The 20,859-nt window shown below is 36.8% G+C and overlaps 1 protein-coding gene across 1 annotated transcript in view; it reads left to right on the top strand.

The window, feature by feature from the left end:
- The window catches only part of LOC127957822 (60 kDa lysophospholipase-like), a 41,740-nt gene that overhangs the window by 9,412 nt on the left and 11,469 nt on the right, over positions 1-20,859 (top strand). Inside the window, exons 4-14 of the mRNA XM_052556518.1 lie at positions 2,530-2,659; positions 6,028-6,139; positions 6,800-6,925; positions 7,048-7,131; positions 7,607-7,733; positions 7,961-8,073; positions 13,789-13,974; positions 14,048-14,161; positions 14,254-14,373; positions 14,507-14,602; positions 15,061-15,224. Of these exons, the coding sequence (XP_052412478.1) occupies positions 2,530-2,659; positions 6,028-6,139; positions 6,800-6,925; positions 7,048-7,131; positions 7,607-7,733; positions 7,961-8,073; positions 13,789-13,974; positions 14,048-14,161; positions 14,254-14,373; positions 14,507-14,602; positions 15,061-15,224 (1,372 nt within the window). The remainder of the gene's footprint in view (positions 1-2,529; positions 2,660-6,027; positions 6,140-6,799; positions 6,926-7,047; positions 7,132-7,606; positions 7,734-7,960; positions 8,074-13,788; positions 13,975-14,047; positions 14,162-14,253; positions 14,374-14,506; positions 14,603-15,060; positions 15,225-20,859) is intronic.

Raw genomic sequence — 20,859 nt, forward strand, 5'->3', positions numbered from 1 at the left:
CCCTTTAGATAGGCCTGTGCAAAAAAAGGCTTAGTTTCTGGCTTGTATGGAGTTATATGGAGTATAATAGCAAATTGTAGTGTGTGTGTGTGATAGAGAGAAGGTGTGAGAGAGACCTTTGTGCACTTACCTTGATGTACAGTATCTGAAAAAATCAAAATATGCACCTCATGCTCTCAGAACTACATGGAGTAAACAATAAAAAATGTATGCACCTGCTACCTTTTGATGGTGAAAAGTACGGATGGCCTATGTGTGAAATGCTTGTCTTTTCTTGATAGTAAAGCCAGTTTAAAACCTTAAAATCCTGTAAAAAAATCTACTTCGCATCAAATTTAGGAACTTAATGTATTATGAACCAAAATGCAATACCAACTTTAAATAATCTGCAGCTCACTGGAGGGGTCACGCTACATAATCATTTCTAAAACTTTGGTACAAGTCAAGCCCTTTCTCGTGTTGCTTGCTGCTCTTCTCACCATTAAATATCCAGCACGATGGCATGCAAGTGTTTAAATCCACGTACTTTGCTTTTGTTTAGTCTATTCGCTTGTTAAGTCTGACGTCACGTAGCAGCGCTTCCGTGTCCAAACGCTCTATCAGTTACCACGAGAAAACAACAAAAGGTGCTAATATGAACTCACAATGTGATAGAATACTAGCGAAAAAGTTATAATATTAACCTTTAACTCCATACCGAAGTACCAGATAGCCAGACAATGAAAATATAAATATAAAAAAAAAAAAAAAAAATTATTTGTGTTTGGAACGCTGTGAGCACGGAGACTGTAGTATATATCGTAAGTTTGAAAGCGTTTAACTTAAATTATCAATATCAATAAACAGTGCTCATAAACGGCTGCTGAGGTCATATTCTCAAGTGAAGCGAGTTGAGGCCTGGACCTGGAAACAGCACTTCTTACGTCATCACTTAACAAGCGAATACTTTCACCACCATTAAAAAGGCAGCAGGTGCATAAATACACTTTTGTTTTTCTTCATGTAGTTCTAAGAGCTGAGGTGTACATTAAGGTAAGTGCGCAAAGGTCTCTCTCACACACACACACTCTCTCTCTCTTTCTCACACACACACACACACACACACATACACACTCAATATAATATGCTGTTATACTCCATATAGCTTCATATACAAGTCATAAACTAAACCTTTTTTGCACAGGCCTATCTAAATGGTTAATGGTCCCACCTAGTGATCAACTGTAAAAATAACAAATGTTACCTCTTCCCAACAGGGAGAACCACCAACAATCAAGAATCTCTCACACACACACACACACACAAACACTATAATTTGCTGTTATACTCCATATAACTCCATATACAAGCCAGAAACTAAGCCTTTTTTTGCACAAGCCTATCTAAAGGGTTAATGGTCCCACCTAGTGATCAACTGTAAAATTAACAAATTTTACCTCTTCCCAAAAGGGAAAACCACAAACAATAAAGAATGCATGATTACATGGTGTCATGGCTTTGCAATCAAAAAATGTCGTTATAATGGAAGTCAATGGGGCAAAAACAGCCACCAACAACAAATTAGGGAGAAAAAAAATGTAATCTAATGCTGCACAAAAACTAAAAATGTATCAATGCCAATGTTGCTACTAATCTTTGACATGCCCAAGACTGTTATAAAAAGTAAAAAAAAAAATCCAGCCACAATTACTTTTATATTGAAAATAAGTCATTTTGTGTGTTTTTTTTTTTTTCCCCAAATCAGTGACATCATTTATTAACTTGGCAATTAAAGAGTTAAAATCTTGGATTTTTTTAAAAACATTTGGTAGTTTTGATCAGGACTGAGGTTGATTAACAGATTTATGCAAAACAAGTTGAATGAATGAGTGAATCTGATACATTTTTACAGCAGTTTAATTGAGTGGATGTTTTCATCCCGAACAACTCGAAAGGGTAGTGAATTTGAACAATCCACAAGGGTTAAATAAAATAGTTAATTTCGTATTCTACATTAATGACACTTAAAGTATAGTATATTTAATAATAAGAATAAGAATTATATCAATATGTCGAATTATATCAGTAGCAACAATAAGAATTAAATCATTTTGTAATTACTGAATCACATCCTGTAAGTTTATATGGGTGGGCTTCTTACATTTTGTGCTATAGTAACTAAATTAACGAATGTTTCTATTTATTTTCTATCATAACACATTGGCTGATGCATCATATTTTAATCTTATATTTTAAACTTACATGCTAATATTCTAAACTCTGTTCCTTATATATATCCCTTAAATGCATACATCGGGTCTTTAGCAACCTGTTGCATCATTCTCCACCTTCTCCCTTCTTCATTTTTTAAAGTTAGACATCAACTTTACAATAAACTTACAATAAACTTAACAATAAAAATAGTAAATTATAAAAGTCTAATTATACATGTTTTAATATATGTTTTCTGATTATGTAATGATGTCCCGAATATGTAATAATGATTGGCGAAACATTCATGCATGTAACTTTGCTTTTCTTTATTTACAGTTCTGTCTCCAGAACCTAATGCTCTTTTCGAAAATGTGCGCAAACTCCCCTTCATGCATGATGAGCAGTATGCACAAAACACGAAACTGTATGAACGTTATAAGCCGGAGAAGAAAATACTGGTGTTGCCGTAAGTTCCCACACAAACATGCAGTCAGGTTTGTTATTTAAGGAGGTGGTTCTCAGTTGATTTTGCTTCAGGACTCAGATTTACATTGGAATCAAATGGCAATGCCACAAACTAGCAAAATCATCTTATTATGCAAAAACGTCCTTAAAGACTTTTGATATTGCATTGTTTTCTGCTACTTACTGCGTTCATATTCAGAACAGTATTGCGACCCATTTTTGTGACTTTTCCCACCAGTTTAGAACCACTGATAAACACTTTCTCAGATTGTTAAACAAACCAAGATTAACTTCATATAATATATTTTTTATAAGTTGTATAAATTATTTATTATGATGTACTGTGAATTGTATTATAAAAACATATGAATGAACGATGAATAATTGTAGTTCATAACTAGTTAGTTCCACTAGTTAATTTATATTTATAATATAACACAATGAATAATTTATACAACTTCAGGTGTTAAAAAATATATGAATAAATTATTCTTAATTTAAAGAATATTGCTGTAAGTGTATTGCTGATTGTTAGATCATGATACATATTGTATTAAATAATATCAACATACTGACATACAACATACTTTTTCCTTTTAAATGTTTTACAATTATGTCAGTTGTTCTCTACAGCGCCCTTAAAGTGACTTGTTCGGTTTACTTAGTTTTGTCGTGGCCACAAAATAATAACTCGTGGGAACGTGATAATATGTCTTGGCCACGAGATATTAATTTGTGGGAACGTCATTATGTCGTGGCCACAAGATCATTTTGTCGAGGTAACGACATCCTTGACATCCATTTCTCATGGCCACGACTTATGTTTTTCTTGTGGCCACGAGTTTAATGCGTAAACAAACCTGCGTGACCATAGCAACCCAGGATTATCAGTGATGGATTCATTAATATTTTATTTTGAATTAAGTAATTAGTATATTAACCATGTGATTTGGCTACCGGGCTGTATTACATGCAATCGTCAGCATTCAAATTAAGTTTATCATAAATAAATATGACAAAGTGCATAATAAAAAAAAAAAAAAAAAATGTATTCATCCTACAGTCTTGTCCATTAACTGATAGTATTTCCCACGTAATATGTGTACATTATTATTATTAGCCTATTATTATTGGTTATATTTTTAATTTAGTTTATATTGATTTTTTTGCTTCAATTTCGATCTCTTTAATTAACATTCTGAATACTTTTGTAAATAATAGAACACTGTAAATGCTCGACATTAACATAAAATGTCATAAATTCATAAAATGTAAATAAATACATTTTATATGTATAAATAATATAATAATTTCTTAATTCAAAATAAAATATTAATGAATCCATCACTGATAATCCCGGGTTGCTATGGTCACGCAGGTTTGTTTACGCATTAAACTCGTAGCCACGAGAAAAACATAAGAAGTCGTGGCCATGGGAGATGGATGTTGTTCCCTCAACAGAGCATCTCGAAGCCACGACATAAAGATGTCGTTACCTCGACAAAATGATCTTGTGGCCACGACATATGACGTTCCCACAAATTAATATCCCGTGGCCACGACATATTATCACGTTCCCACGAGTTATTTCGTGGCCAAGACAAAAGTAAACCGAACAAGTCACTTTAAGGGCACTGTAGTTCTCAGCCTCAGCAATCTTTTCTGTCTCTTATTACACTACCATATTAGTAATAAGCCTGACGACTCTTTAGTAACATTATTTTGTAAATGATACACTGACAGTATATCTGTGTGTGTGTGTGTGTGTGTGTGTGTGTGTATAGACCTCTAACACTAGCTTGCTCTATTCTTTTTTTTATTCTATCTGTTTTGTTTTTATTACATTATTTAAAAGCTCATGCTACGTGTACTGTGTTAACCTGACTGAGACTTTTTATAGCACTAATATTTAATTGCTCTTTTTGTTGTTTTTGATTGCTTCCACTATCCTCATTTGTAAGTCGCTTTGGATAAAAATATCTGCTAAAAGAATAAATGTAATGTAATGTAAATGATAGTTGAGCACATTGTAATTTTTATTATGGCACCCTTTCATGATCTCAAACATATGTTTTGACCTGCTCATCTGAGGGGAGGCTAGTTTGATCTGATAGGCCATCTCATGTTCATCATAGAGGAGATGTGTGTTGGGCTGATTTGGCCCCTGCTGTTCTATTGATTCACAGAAGGCCTGGGCTGCAACCTCTTTCACAGGAGAATGTCGTGAGGGTTAGGAGGGATTTCTTTTTTAAAACAGAGAGATTGAAGTAATCTTTTCAACAAGAGCAGCCATATGACTCTCTTAGCACATCTGTGCCCCTAACAAGGGTGGCTCAGTATAACAGCACTATGGGGCCACATGAATATTAATTAGGACATGGCGGATATGCAAATCTGCCCACTTTCTGTGCTTAAAAAGGGCAAATCCCCCAGTGCTCTAGTGCTTTATTACAATAACCCCTGCTAACATGATGTACTCTAAAGCCCCTTTCACACTGCACGTTGGTCCCGGAATATTGCCAGAACATTGCCAGATCGCCTTCTGTGGGAACGCAAACATGTCCCTGGATTTATTCCGGGATTGATCCTGGGTTGGGGACCCGGAACGAGAGCTGTGTGAACAAAAGCCAGAACCAATGCTGTAAAAGCTGTGTCATGATGATGACGATGATGATGATGCACGTTATAGCACGACTCTTTTACTGGTTGTTTTGAAGCCAGATCAACGTTCGCAACGAAACAAATATGTGCAAACTGTAATGAAGAAGAGATCAGTTGGCTCTACACTATCCGTGCTGATGCTGAGATCATTCGTCAGCTTAAGTGAAAGTTAACGTGCCTAGCATTTTCAACTCGAACATTACACGTCACATCCTGAGATCACATGTCCTTACAGGACCTTTATGGGTTGTGTGTGAACGCATGCACATATTCCATGAAATCACTGGCAGTGTGAAAGGGGCAAAATCTAGCAACCCGGGAACAATTGCCGTGTCAAATTAACCATGTATTTTCCGGAATCGCAGTGTGAAAGGGGCTTAAGTAACTCTGAATTCAGCATCTTCACAGCATTTGCTCATTCCACATCCTTCTCTACAAGAACCATGTTCAACCTTCCGGCAACATTCTGCTACTCAGGCACCTAAAACCTCCCCCTATTTATTGATATTTTTTCTTAGAAGCCCATCCAACTCTCACTGTCTACAAATAATCTGTCCCTTAGAAAGTAATAGTTTTTGTCTGTTTTATTTGGTTTAACCTTACTAAATAAGATTCTGATTGATGTTTGTAGCTTGCTGTCATTGTATGAAATGTCAAATGTGTGTGGACATCTCATTTCATTATTTTCTTTTCTTTTGCTCACTTCAGAAAATCTAAACTGGACATGAGGGTTGTGTATATCTTTTTAGAGTACTCTCCCCTGCTTGACTCCAGTAATATAACCCCGGACGACTGGGTCACTATTGGAAAAGACATTGAGGTGCCGTTTTAATCATCTCTATGCATCGTTTTTATGATTTGGAAGTTGGAATATATGAGAATCCTTTCTTGTAAAATTAAAAATATTAAAAATAAAATAAAAAACAACTTATAGTTAATTTAATAAGTGAATGACTAATTCAGGCCATTACCAAATTGTAGAGAACCTTTGATATTTTTTTTATAAACAGGCCCTAGTGAAAGAAAAAATAAATAAAATAATGTATTTGAAATGCATTTATTTTGTGTTAAGTATACTACAAATACATTTACATATTTATGTGGTTAATAAAAACACCCTGCAATTGTACCTTTGGTATACTTAATGTCTACTAAATTGGAATAACTAATTTTTTGCTTAATTAACTTTGATTGTGCTGAAGTAGAGCTGAGTGCCAACCAAAGATATAGTTGAGTATATTTGATTGTGTTGAAGTGGAACAATTGCAGGTATACTTTAGGCATTTGTTGAATATCTTACATTTAAAGATTGATATTATGCAGCGATTGTACTTATTAATAGTGATATTAAAACTCATTTTAGGCATACTATTAACAAATGTACATTATGCAACAAAGAAATACTCCAAATAAAATGTAGACTAGCAAAACAAACCATCAGTCAGTGCTGAGAAATTCAACCTTTTTGTTTCATTCACAGAGAAACTATGAAAAATATGATGGTTTTGTCGTTCTGCATGGCACAGACACAATGGCTTACACTGCCTCTGCCTTATCCTTCATGTGTGAGAATCTGGGAAAGCCCGTCATCGTCACCGGATCACAGGTAACACATTTAAATGCATAGTTCACCCCAAAATGAGATTAGGTAAATATGAATGTACAATAATGAGGGAATTTTCATTTTTAAGTAAACTATTATTTAACTAACCATCTTGTATGTGGCAGCTGCCCATCTTTGAGATGAGGAGTGATGGGAGGGACAACTTTGTGGGGGCGCTGTTGATTGCAGGACAGTTTCATATCCCTGAGGTGAGGGTGATTTTTCTTTACGGAGATGCTTTTATAGCCATTGCAAAAGCAGTATTTATACGATACCATGAAATATTTGTCATATTGCACTTTTTAAACTCAGTTAAGTGTTTTGCAGTAATCAACACTGTATTCAGTGTCATAAAAATATAAATAAATCAGATGATAAGTGTTTTAGAGTATGGATGGTTAATGAATATTAATCATAAATATTGAAGTACATATTTAGCTGTTTAAATTGTCATGTCCAATCCTATTGTTCAGTGATGTATACACAGACAGCACAAATGCGTAAACACCTATACACCATCTATCAAACAAGGTGTTCAAATGAAGGCTAACACGCAGCTAAAATGAATAGAAATGGTATGAAAAGGCTATGAACCACAATAGATAAACATGTACATTTACTGAAAACTGTTTGAATGGAGTAAGGGACGAGAAAATAGCCCACTATCGCTTTGTTTCTTCCCAGGTTTGCCTCTATTTTCATGATAAGCTGTACCGAGGCAATCGTGTCACCAAAGTGGACTCTGGAAGCTTTAAGGCATTTGCGTCTCCAAACCTGCCTCCATTAGCCGATTTGGAAAGCGACATCAAAAGTAATTCCAGTTCTTTCAACATTTATGGGCTGTGATCAGAAATCTGTCTGTTAAGCTATTGCCACAACTGTATATTGTATAATTTATATGAATATATAATAATAAAGCATGGTATTAATTATAATAAGATAAATATTGAAATATGAAGAATAAATAACATATCACACTATTAAAAAATTCTACTAATGTCTTTTCGGATTTAAAAATGAGCACTTCTTATTCTTTAGTTAACTGGGACACTGTGAGGCCACTCAGCCCAAATGGTAAATTCACAGTCTGCAAAGAAATGAACCACAATGTGGGCCTCCTGCGAATCTTTCCAGGGATCACTACTGATACAGTAAGGTTATGTGGTAATCTGCCATGATTTTTGTCGAGCTTCTTTCATCTTGTGTGCATATCTGCATATCTTTTTATGATCTTGTTTGTTTTTTGTTTTATGATGCCTGTTCATGTTCATTTAAAGTCCTTACCGTAATATTCTCTATATTTGGATTTAGATTGAACTATTGGAAATGTGCAAAAAATCAGTGTACATTTTGTTGGGTTATATATTTCCATGAAGTAAGGGATAATGTACATCCAGCCCATTGTTATCTCAGAATAAAGCCCAACAGACTCATCAGCATGTTGTATAAGAAAGAAGAGCTTTATTTTGCAATAACAACCAGCTGGATCTACATTATACCACTTATTACACAGCTACTTGCCACAAAACTAAATACAGTGGGGAAAGAAATTATTTGATTCCCTGCTGATTTGATATGTTTATCTACAGACCATGTTGGCAAAAAGTTATGTAATTTAAGAAGATAAGTCAAACTGTTCTTGAATAACACACAAATTAATTGTACGAAGAGCACACAAAAAATGGATCTGAGGCTATATATCCGCAACGGTTTGGCATATTGAGACCAAACTGGGTGTGTCTTTGTAATAATACATACTCCGTAATCATGGGGAAGAAGGAGGCGGGAACCGGCGGACAATCAAATGAAACTTTAATAATTCAAAATAAACACAAAACAGCGCATCAGCCCCACAAGGACGACTGATGCGCACAAATAAAAACCAAAACATAAAATAACGCCCAGGCCTGGTCCTCTCTCGGCCCTCGGCAGACGGCACGACACTCCTCCGCCGCCCGGTGGACGGCGACGGCTCCTCTGGTTTTGGGCAGCCAGCAGGAGTCCCCCGTTCCCTGCTCCTTCGGATTCCTTCACGGAGGCAGTAGGCTCCGGCCCCCTGGCGAATGGCGCCGACTCCTCCGCTCCCTCACGGACGGCAGCCGCCCCTCCACATCACGGGCGGCCAGCAGCGAGCTCGCCTGTCCCTGGCAACTCACTCCAGCCCACCGCCTCGAGCGTCCATGGCGGCACCCTCCTCGCCTGCTCGATGGCACCGCGGATTCACCACAGCGGCAAGGGATCTTCAGCAGCGCGTCCCTCCTTCTCCTGGGCTTCGGCACCACTGTAATAATAAAATCTCCATAATCATTGGGAAGAAGGAGGCGGGAACCGGTGGACAATCAAATGAAACTTTAATAATTCAAAATAAACACAAAACAGTGCATCAGCCCCTCAAGGACGACTGATGCGCACAAATAAAAAACCAAAACATAAAATAACGCCCAGGCCTGGTCCTCTCTCGTCCTTCACTGTCGTCGCTCCAGTTTTATATCCTTCCATCTCCTCCATGGGACTCGAGACCGGTGGGTCGAACAGGTGTCGCTCATCTCCAATCACTCCACCGGCCTCGTTCCCACGGCCCTCGGCCCCGCCCCACTCATCACAGTCTTATAAAAAGCATAACCTGAGACTACCTGCAGAAAATTATGTTTTTGTACCTATTTGTAATTGGTATGTTTCGCCAGGGCCGTGAAGAAATATAAAGCTGAGTATCATCAGCATAACAGTGAAAGCGAACACTGTGTTTCCTGATGATATCTCCCAAGGGTAACATATAAAGTGTAAAGAGTAACAGCCCTAGTACTGAGCCTTGAGGCACTCTATACTGCACTTGTGATCGATATGATACCCCTTCATTCACTGTTACGAATTGATGGTGGTCATATAAGTACGATTTAAACCGTGCTAATGCACTTCCATTAATGCCAACAAAGTTTCCTAGTCTATGCAAAAGAATGTTGTGGTCAATAGTGTCAAATGCAGCACTAAGATCCAATAGCACTAATAGAAAGCTACAACCACGATCAGATGATAAGAGCAGGTCAATTGTAACTCTAAGGAGAGCAGTCTCAGTACTATGATAGAGTCTAAATCCTGACTGGAAATCCTCACAGATACCATTTTTCTCTAAGAAGGAAAATAATTGTGAGGATACTACCTTTTCTAGTATCTTGGTCTTCAGACCATTCTGGAAAAGTTATGGCAAGTTATGGATTTTGTGTCGATATACCAAACAGTTTTCATTTAGCGCATCAATGAATTTGCTGGAACGATTCAAACTGCATGTGAGGCTTTATGTCAAATTTTGTATGTGCCATTGTCACATCAAACTGACCATGCCACATATTGTGTTACACATATTGTAACCGTGCCACATATTGATTGAGAGTGATAAACTCTCTAGCGCCACCACTTGTCTTAACTTTAAAAGATTTTATGCTAATAACTTTTGAACCGTAAACTACAAAATTAAATTGTTTTTTTCTGATTCCTTGGCTCATGCCGAGTCGAAAGGACACCAAAATTCCAAAATTGCCAGGTTTAGTTATTTCTGTATTTTCAGAAGTTCATAAAAACTACTTTTTAGAACTCGTTCTAGGCCATTGAAACGATTGTCATGGAAATTGAACCAGATCATCTTCAGACCATGCAGGGAATTCAAGTTGATTAGTTATATTTTTTTCTGAATAGTACGTGAACGAATTATACGAAAGGCATGCAAAATGGATATGAGGCTATATGTCTGCAATGGTTTGGCCTATGGGCTAGTTGCATACCTCTGCCATCTTGGATTTCCGGTCTTGCAAGTGTGTGCATAGATACTTTTGGTTGTGCTAAACGCCAGTGCAGAGAACCGAAGAAATCCAAATATTAACTGTTTACAGGATTTTAATATCACTTCAAATGCAAATAAGATCTACACTGCTATTATTACTATAATACTTAAGTGTTACTGAGCCAGTGGATTTTAAACTTGCGTATGCTTGGGTCCGGTGAATGAATTAAATACACTAATGTTAATCCCAACTGTTCACGAAATGAAAGCTGAACTCATGGTGTGTACACAAAGCTACATAATGTATTTTTACTTAACCAATGATGTAAATGTAAAAATGTACTATTTCTCGAACGTTTGTATTACTTTTTTTTTTTTTTTTTTTTATGAAATATTTACATTGTGAGACATTGTTTATCTTCATCCATTTATCAATTGTGCACAAACGTTAGTTTATTTCATCATTATTTTCAAAACATATTTTATTTTATAAGGTTAACTTTGTATCAGACTTTTTTTTTTAATGCAAAAAAACAGCTGTAAAATGTACAACTAATACATGAATAATTTTAATTAGAAGTGCACAATATATATTGGCCAATGATTAAAGGGTTAGTTCACCCAATAATCAAAATTATGTCATTAATAACTCACCCTCATGTCGTTCCAAACCTGTGAGACCTCCTTTTATCTTCGGAACACAGTTTAAGATATTTTAGATTTTGTCTGAGAGCTCTCAGTTCCTCCATTGAAACTGTGTGTATGGTACTGGTCCATGTCCAGAAAGTTAAGAAAAACATCATTAAAGTAGTCCATGTGACATCAGAGGGTCAGTTAGAATTTTTTGATGCATCGAAAATACATTTTGGTCCAAAACGACGACTTTATTCATCATTGTCTTCTCTTCCGTGTCTGTTGTGAGAGAGAGTTCAAAACAAAGCAGTTTGTTATATCCGGTTCGCGAATAAATCATTCGATGTAACCGGATCTTGAACCAGTTCACCAAATCGTTTTAAACGGTCCGCGTCTCCAATACGCATTAATCCACAAATGACTTAAGCTGTTAACTTTTTTTAATGTGGCTGACACTCCCTCTGAGTTTAAACAAACCAATATCCCGGAGTAATTTATTTACTCAAACAGTACACTGACTGAACTGCTGTGAAGAGAGAACTGAAGATGAACACCGAGCCGAGTCATATAACGAACAAAAGATTGACTCCTAACTCTTTGACTCCTAACCCTAGGGTTGACTCGGGCTGGCAATACCACGACTTAGGTGCCCTTGAGCAAGGCATCTTACCCCCAACTGCTCCCCGGGCGGCACAGCATTAATGGCTGCCCACTGCTCCTGGTGTGTGTTCACAGTTTGTGTGTATTCACTGCTGTGTGCACTTTGGATGGGTTAAATGCAGAACAAGAATTCTTAGTATGGGTCACCATACTTGGCTGTGTGTCACGTCACTTTTTTTTTAAAATCAATTTGGTAACAGCGCCACCTACTGGTCAAGAGTAATAAACCAATCATTAGCCATTAATAATTACATTTATAAAAATGCTAATAACTTTTTTATTGCATTAGCCTATTGCAATGAAACTGGTCTCAAAATATTCTGTGGCTTATGCAACATAGATACCAAATATGCCAGAGTAAGCTGAGCTTCCTGTCTGCCATTTTGAGTTATGTTGAAAACCTACTTTTTTAAAACTCCCCATCAAATGTTTGTCCAATTTTCACCAAAATCAAGTCAGATGATCTTCACAATGTGCTGACAAAATGTTATGGATTTTGTGTCGATAGACAAAACCATTTTTGCATACCACAGCAACGAATATGAGGCATGATGCCAAAATGACACTTGAGGCTGTATCTCTACAATGCTTTGGCATATTGACACCAAACTTTGTGTGTGTCATTAACACCTCACACAGAACACACCAAAATGATTTGATAACAGCTCCATCTATTGGTCAAACTTGATAAGCCAATACATCATGCTCCTAGATGTTGTATTTATGATTTTCCAGCCATTTCAATTACAATTATCCTAAAATTGCTGTAATTGCACATTGTTGCATTTGGTATGATGCTCCATGCCATGCTTTGCTCCTCAATTTGCTGGTGGAATGCTTGGCCCCGTAATTGCCCTAGTTCCTTTATTGATGCTAACAGTCCCATACCAGAAATAAAGTGCATTACAATAATCAAGTCTGGAAGAATTAAAAGCGTGAATGACCTTTTCCAAATCTGCCAAAAAAAGGAATGAATTGAGCAAAACAAGACTGCACCACTTTAGTCACCTGAACATCAAAGAACAGTTCTTAGTCAAAAAAAACTACACCTAAGTTGCGAGCCTCTTTTGCGAATGTTATTAGACAAGGCACTCAGACTAGAGGAGATGTTATCAATACTAGCACTACTGGGAACACATGGGGACATACAACTTTTGATTTCGAAGAAGGATGACATAATATGGGATGTATCAATAATAACAGGCTTCACTGGGAGATACAATTGCACTTCATCTGTGTGTGAACATAACCATATTAAGGACTCGGATATGCACTGACAACCATATTCTGTTGCTGTGTGAACATGGCCTTAATGCGTTTGTCAATCCCAAAAACTGACAGTGTGAACATAGTCTATTACTACTGTAATAGCACTTGGCACTTTCTTTGACAAACACACACACACACACACCACTTGTGGACACAAATCGTAGATCACGCTGCTTGCACATTGAGACATACTGTCAAGGCTGCCTCAGTGACTTTTATGAATACAATATCTTTGATACTGAATCTTCTATACTGAATGAACAAATGGTTTTTATTTAAACTTAGAGCTTCATTGCTTGCAATCTGGTTCTGTAAACAGTAAACCCAGCTGACTTTGATTTGAATGGCCATCTTAATTATTTTGACACTGATGAGTGCGGTTAGACTGCAGAGGCAGACCAAGCTTGAAAACTTTTTTATCATGCATCAGATAAGTGTAAGAATTTTAAATATTGGAGGGGGAAAGTTAGGCCATTTTAATTATTTGGGGGGTTTACAGAATTTACAGATGTTTAAATTCTTTAATTAGGTCAAGGCCTTCTTGAAGGCTCCTATGGATGGTGTCATCTTGGAGACCTATGGCTGTGGTAATGCCCCCAGCAATCGCAAGGACCTGCTGGATGAGATCCATAAAGCGACCCAGAGAGGAGTCATCATAGTAAACTGCTCTCAGTGTCTTAGGGGCACGGTCACAATATCATATGCAACTGGCCAGGTATGGGTGTTTGTTTAGGAAAGGCCTCTTGTGTGTTTTCAGGAGTGTGTAATCCTTTAATATTCCCCCACAGGCTCTGAGTCAGGCCGGTGTGATTGTTGGGTTTGATATGACCCAGGAAGCTGCTCTTTCAAAACTCGCACATGTGCTGGCAAAACGAGACCTCAGTTTAGAAGAAAAGAAGAAGGTAATGCAAGCAAATGTTTGTGAAAAATACACATCAGAAGTTTGCGACAATTTCGAGTCTAAAATTTCAAACCATGATATTTGTTTATTTAGATGATGACTAAAAATCTGCGTGGTGAGATGACAGCTGAACCGGAGGGGGCAAAGCTTTCCATCAGCGACAGTCGCTTTATTCAGATTATAGCCAAGACCCTCAGCGTTGGCTGTAAAGAGGTGAGTAGACCATATATGCAGGCATTCTGATTCTAGTATGTTTATTCTGGTCTAGTCTGTATGTTTCTGCATATTCAGAAACAGAAGAGGATTTGGTGAATATAATCCACTATAATATTACTGCTGTCCTTAGGAGCTTGAAGGAATACGAGATGCACTAATGCCCACTCTGGCCTGTGCTGCTGCTAAGAATGGAGACACTGAGGTTTTAGAGGCCATAAGGAATATGGTGAGCATTCGGATGTTTGCTGTAACGGCATGTGCCCATGCGCTGACTGTACTGTTAAAGACACTTCCAGACTAGCATTCTTCAAATTTCATTACAACACAAACTGTCAATCAGGTTGACCCATCTGCAATCCTGCCACTCCTTCCAAACAAAGAAATCAAACCTTCACCAAGAAATCAAAATACCTGCTTTCAGACAAATTTTAAGACCTGGCATAATGGCAGGCAAAATGGCATAATGTATGTTAAGAAAGAGAAGCAAAAAAATAAACTAAGCATCATAAAAATATGTTTTAAATGTATTATTTATTCCTACAGTTCTTAAATAAATTAGATTGTTACCACAAACTGCAGTTTTTACCCTTGATGATTTTGCACCACATTGTACCAGATAAAGTCAGGCAAAAAAAAATAAAGGAAATGATATGATGTTTTTATTATTATAATTTTTTTAAATAGGGAACTGACTTGAATAAACCAGATTATGATGGCCGCACTCCCCTTCACATCGCCGCATGTCAGGGGCATCTGAATATAGTGGACTATCTGCTGGATAAAGGGGCCAGCGTCTTTGCCAAAGATCGCTTTGGTGATACACCCCTTCGCAATGCCATTCTCCTCAGGTAAGACTGGCCAATAGACCGGCTGGCTGGTTAAGCTTATTTATGCATTAGTGTATGTTAACTGAATGTTTTCTTGTAACCAAAAGTTTAGTCACTGTTTTCGCCACAGCTAGCACACGGGTGTGGAGAAGTGTGTGTGGGCATGTTGTAAAACAGATAATTTGTCATGTATCACATATCTTCCCTTTCTTTACAAAGACTGGCACCACTAAAGTGCTTAAAGTTATCTGAAAGTTTCACTTATATGCGGTTATGATTTCAGTTGTCCACCTCATTTATAGAGCCATTTGATACCCAAGTTGTTCTTTTAAACATAAATCATAGTAGGAATGTAACGATTACCAGTTTCCCCACCATTAGTATTTACCATTTCAAATCTTAACTATCAATATAGCTACAAGCAGCAATTACCGGGGTTCAAGCACTTTAAGGATTTTGAGGTGGTCTTGGCTAACCTGGATGTATGGCTGACAGTTAAACATCCAAAATGAAGAATAGGCTCACAGACACGCATACACCCACACTTAAATTAAATAATTAAATTCGAATATTAATACTCTATATGCATATTCACACAGACACATATACAAACAGACACACTTAAACATAGCTATACATGCACACACATTGTTGCAGATAAAGATATTTGACATAAGTGATAGGTGATACAAAACTTATTGCAAGTCGTCTTTTAAGAGTTTAGATGTCATTTTCAGGTTTCACTGTAATCATAATCTGGCAAATCTGTAAAAACTAATATATCTGTATGAACAAAATGGTAAACTTAGAATTAATGTGATTTTAAATGTTTTAACAGTGATTTTATAATGTCTAGCATGAATCCATCAAACCCATGAACAGTACTGTTATAGTTAGTTGAATAAGCCAATTAGTGGTCTTCAGCTGCTTCCGCTGGTTACAAATGCAATTTCATGCACTTATATTTGCATTTCATGCATTTGTATGAGACACTAATAGTTATAAAGGTTAAACACAAAGTATTATTTTGTCTTGCCCAATGTCTCCTAAATTTTGCATTCCTGATTAGAAAAAAGATATGCATGAATTTTGGGACAATTATGGGCCTTTTTTTTTTTTTTAGGCTTTTGGGTACACAATGTAAAGACCATAATATGAAATGGCCAGTTTATAGTTGCACAAATGCAAATGTTAGTTAAAAAAACATGACTAATTCACTAATTCAAATAGTTGTTTTTTTAAATAATCTTAAATATTTAATTAACATTTTTATTGACAACATTGGTACCAGAGGCAAAGTTGTTCACAATCAGGAGATCTATCATATAATATGAAAAAGAAATGTTGTGTTTTTGTGGCTTTTTCAACTGTTATAGTGCCACCTATAGACCGATCTCCATACAACTTTGCATACTTGTTAACAGTCATCTGCCTAATGTTTTCACCAAGTTTCATAAAGTTGACTATTCGTTTTAGTTTTATAGGCTTTGGGGTATATTTGGCCACTCCCCTTTTCTAAATGACCCCTTTAAAGCTAAAATAGGATAAAATACAACATTTTTTCAATAATTATTCATCTAGAGAGTCCACAAAATATTACTCCAGTGGTTTGGTTCCGATCAGGCTAAAAACCTAGGACAGGTTCACAAAAGTATGTTTTTAAAATTTTTGTGAATAATTAATAAACGATTTGACTGACAGGAATGGTTATTGAGGAAAAGTTGTGCATTATGAGGACATCTGTCAAATGATATGCATATTGAGTGGATATGTGAAACACCACGTGATTACAGAGCCAAAAAACTCGTTAGCGCCAAATAGTGATCGATTTCTTTCACATTTTTTTACAGACCTTAAGGGCCATTAGTTGAACATGTCCACCAAGTTTCGTTTCAATCCTCCGATAACCTTGTCTAATAGTTGCTCAAAAATCATTGGCCAATGGTGGCCATGTTTTTTGAGATACGCCCCTTCACACAAAGACACTGCATACCAAATTTCAAGTCGATCGGACCAACAGTTGTCTTGTTATAGCTGTTTTCATTTTTTTTCAAACTTATAGTGCCACCAAGTGGCAGAGGTGCTATTTTCTTAATTTGACCACAGATTGAGCTTTTTTATAATTATTGATATTCAGTTTTCAGAGCATATGTCTGAGGTGATTTGGTTCAGATCGGTTAAAAAACCTAGGACTAGTTTACAAAAGTAGGTTTGGAATATAGGACATCTAGGAATTCTATGGAAAAACTACGGCCAAAAATGTCTGAAAATTGGCCGATTGGGCCAGTTCTTTGCGCCTGAGTGGCGAGCAAGACTACTACCTTTTGACCAAGATTCATCTCTCTGTAAATCCTTACAATAGGGTTTGAGCACTGCCTGCTTGAACCCCTAAAAATCCTAACTGTGCATTCACACCGCCGCCGCCAAGAGCGTCAAAAATCACTCTGTCCGCTCTGCTCACAACGCTGCAGAAAGAATCGTTAGCGCTCTGATGCTCTGACGTAGATCGAATGCTTATAATGTATTTAAAGTTGTCGCATGGCAAACAAGCCTGTTAAACTTGTGCAGACTAACCACAATAGGGGTAACATTATAAGACAACCTCATTAAATACTGTTTCGGACAAAGTATTAAGATCCTTTTCCTAATAATGTATGAAGCACTGTAAAATACTCTGATGCAAGTAATAGTCCTGCATTGAAAATGTTACTTAAGTAAATATAGTAAAGTATAGACATTTCTTAATGCAAGTATAATCAAGGAAATTTGTTTAAAAGAAAACTGGGACTACTGAACTATTATTTATTATATCATTAGATTATTATTCTTATATCGTTACTGCATATCAGTAATTCACCAGGAACATGAACAATCTCAGACACCTTGGTCCACGTATCACTTTTATTTGATTTTTATGTCCCTGTACGCAAACAGGGACACATCATAGATGACTGCAAACCTGCCACAGCAATAATCAACCTGTCTTATATTTCGCTTGAACTAATGTGGTCGGAGCTGCGTTCTCTGGAATCCTCTCAAGCGGTGGACTTCTACGTTCCGATTGGTTCCCACCAAACCGCGTCATAGCTCATTACCATTGAAAATGAATGACTTCCGGCCACTTTGAAACCGTATTTGATTACCACAATATGAACAACTCACTATAATTAAATACTATCCAACATAAAGCACAGTTTTCAGTAACAGTCTCATGTGTGCACCGCATGCAGAGTAGTTTCATTTTGAGTGAAAATAGGGTGACAACGCTGGGAGGTTTTAACCCCCTTTTTTTTTTTAACCCCGTTTCACTTTCACAGCATGTTTAACATCACTCTCTTACTTGATCTGGAGAAACTGTGCATCAGTTGAAAGTGTAAAGCCGCTAGCTTCGATTTTTGACCAATGTTTTGATAAAACATCGTTGCAGTGACAGTTTAGTAATTTGTCAGGAGTGCAAAATAATATGTATTAGATTTTTAGAATAGAAATTCACTAAGCATTCATATTAGAGCTGTAATCGGGCCTTAAGAGTTAGGCCCGACAGGACCCGAGCCCGACAGGTTTCGGCCCGAACCCGAGAAGTACATTTTGATTGACAGCTTTTTAAAAGCCCGAAGCCGTTTACAGCGCGACATTATTCAAATGTGTGCACACACACAGCTCTTTTGCCTTGTCAAGAATGAGTCATTTATACATGTTTTAACATAATTTATTCATAAATAACGTAGACTAGGCCACTTGGAAGTTGGAATAAAGAAATAAAATAAGTCCTCTAAATAGGCTCATTTAGCCTATAAATAGACCAACGCACCAATAAAAACGAGACTTTTTTTTTTTTTACAAATTAAATTAAGATACATTTTAAATTAAGATGGGTATTTGGCAATTACAAAAATCAAGATAGGCTCCGCTGGATTTACTTCGCCACTAGCAGCTGACATTTAATAAAAGAATAATGCCAACATTAGCGTAAATACTCTGTCCAGATTATGCATTTAAGACTCAATGAATATTAAAAAACCTTTACTCACAGAGATTAGGCTAAGCCTACATGTTATTGTGGAGGAAAATGATTGAATCCACTGTAGATGTCTTCAGTGTTCCTGCGCTCACTGATGGTGCGTCATTATTCACTCATTATTTTCATTATAAACATGGTCAAAACTTTTCCACACCTCTGACTTTGCTTTAGTTGCTGGTGCAACCAAAACGTAATCGCCAGAGGCAAGCCTCCGTTACACCTACTCAGCATCCATTTTCGCATCTTTCTCGCATTAATCGAAACACATCTCATGACCGCCCGTTTACCCCGCAAACCGGAGCGCAAGTCCGAGCCCGCTAAGATGATAGAAATTAAGCCCGAACTCGACTGAACCCATTCACACTTACCATAAAGATCTGATTATTCTTTTGTCTATAATATTCTGACCATTGGGGCCCGTCTCACACCTAGATTGCCTACACTTCTTCATTTCATCGTTGTTGTGTTTAGGCCTACACGCGAGCATCACGAGCCAGCAGCACGGGGGTGTCAGAATGTTCGGATACAGTATGCCGTCGCTCAGTCTTTAATCTTTTTTTTGCCCCAAAACGAAGAACAAAAACAAACTTCATTTGAAGTATATCTGGGCCTGTACTGTGTGTCAAGCTCATCCACATATGAAAGTTGTGTGGACACGGCTGTGCACGAGATGGTACGGAACACGGAATGTGAAGTATACCCGGGGCTTATAAGGCAGCCTCCTTAATGCTCATCTAAAATTAGAATGCAACGTTTTTGCATTTGAATGTGGATTTTTATTTTAAAATCGACAAACATTCGAAATTCGATTATTTATTTTGACTGTTGCATTAATTTTATTTTGTTGCATCCATACAGTATTTTTTTTGAATGTGAAATATAAATTCTCACAGAATTTTGCCTATTCATTACCAATATATTGAACCATCTCTTTGTTTTTTCTAAATCCCAAACAGAGTCCAGATATCAGTAAAGTATCCATGAGTTTTTGGGAGACAATATATTTAGTAGACTTTCTGTTATTTACAATACAAAAACCAGAAGCAACAATATCTGCAGAGAAGGGTTGGCCATTCTCAAAACATAAAATATTAATTTTATTTCAGTTTTTGTGTTTTAGAGGAAAAATCAGTGTTAAGGCGTATTTCCATTATGGACCGTTCTGAAAGAATTTATGCAAACATGTATAAAATGCTTTAAAAACTCAGATGATGCCTAGAGGGTATTTAATAGGTCTGCCCCCACGTAAGATTTTTCAAGTTACTAGTCGTTCATTTGTCATTATTCAACTAATCAGAGGTTTATATAAAATTTACATCTATAATCAAGTCTCAATATGTTCCGCTTAAGCACATGCATTAAGTCTGCCACAAAGCACCGGCAGAAGTAACCTAATAATTGTGAAAAAGACATTTTAATTATTTATTAATAAACGAATGTTTTCCTGTTGGCTACAAGATGAAATTCACAGTGCTGATTCTCTCCAAAGGCAAATGCAACCTTCACAGATTACATTTACATTTAACATTTAGCAGACGCTTTTATCCAAAGCGACTTACAAATGAGAACAATAGAAGCAGTCAGGTCAACAAGAGAACAACAACAGTATACAAGTGCCATGACAAGTCTCAGTTA

Source organism: Carassius gibelio, chromosome B5 (genome assembly GCF_023724105.1).
Source record: "Carassius gibelio isolate Cgi1373 ecotype wild population from Czech Republic chromosome B5, carGib1.2-hapl.c, whole genome shotgun sequence".
Classification (NCBI taxonomy): domain Eukaryota; kingdom Metazoa; phylum Chordata; class Actinopteri; order Cypriniformes; family Cyprinidae; genus Carassius; species Carassius gibelio.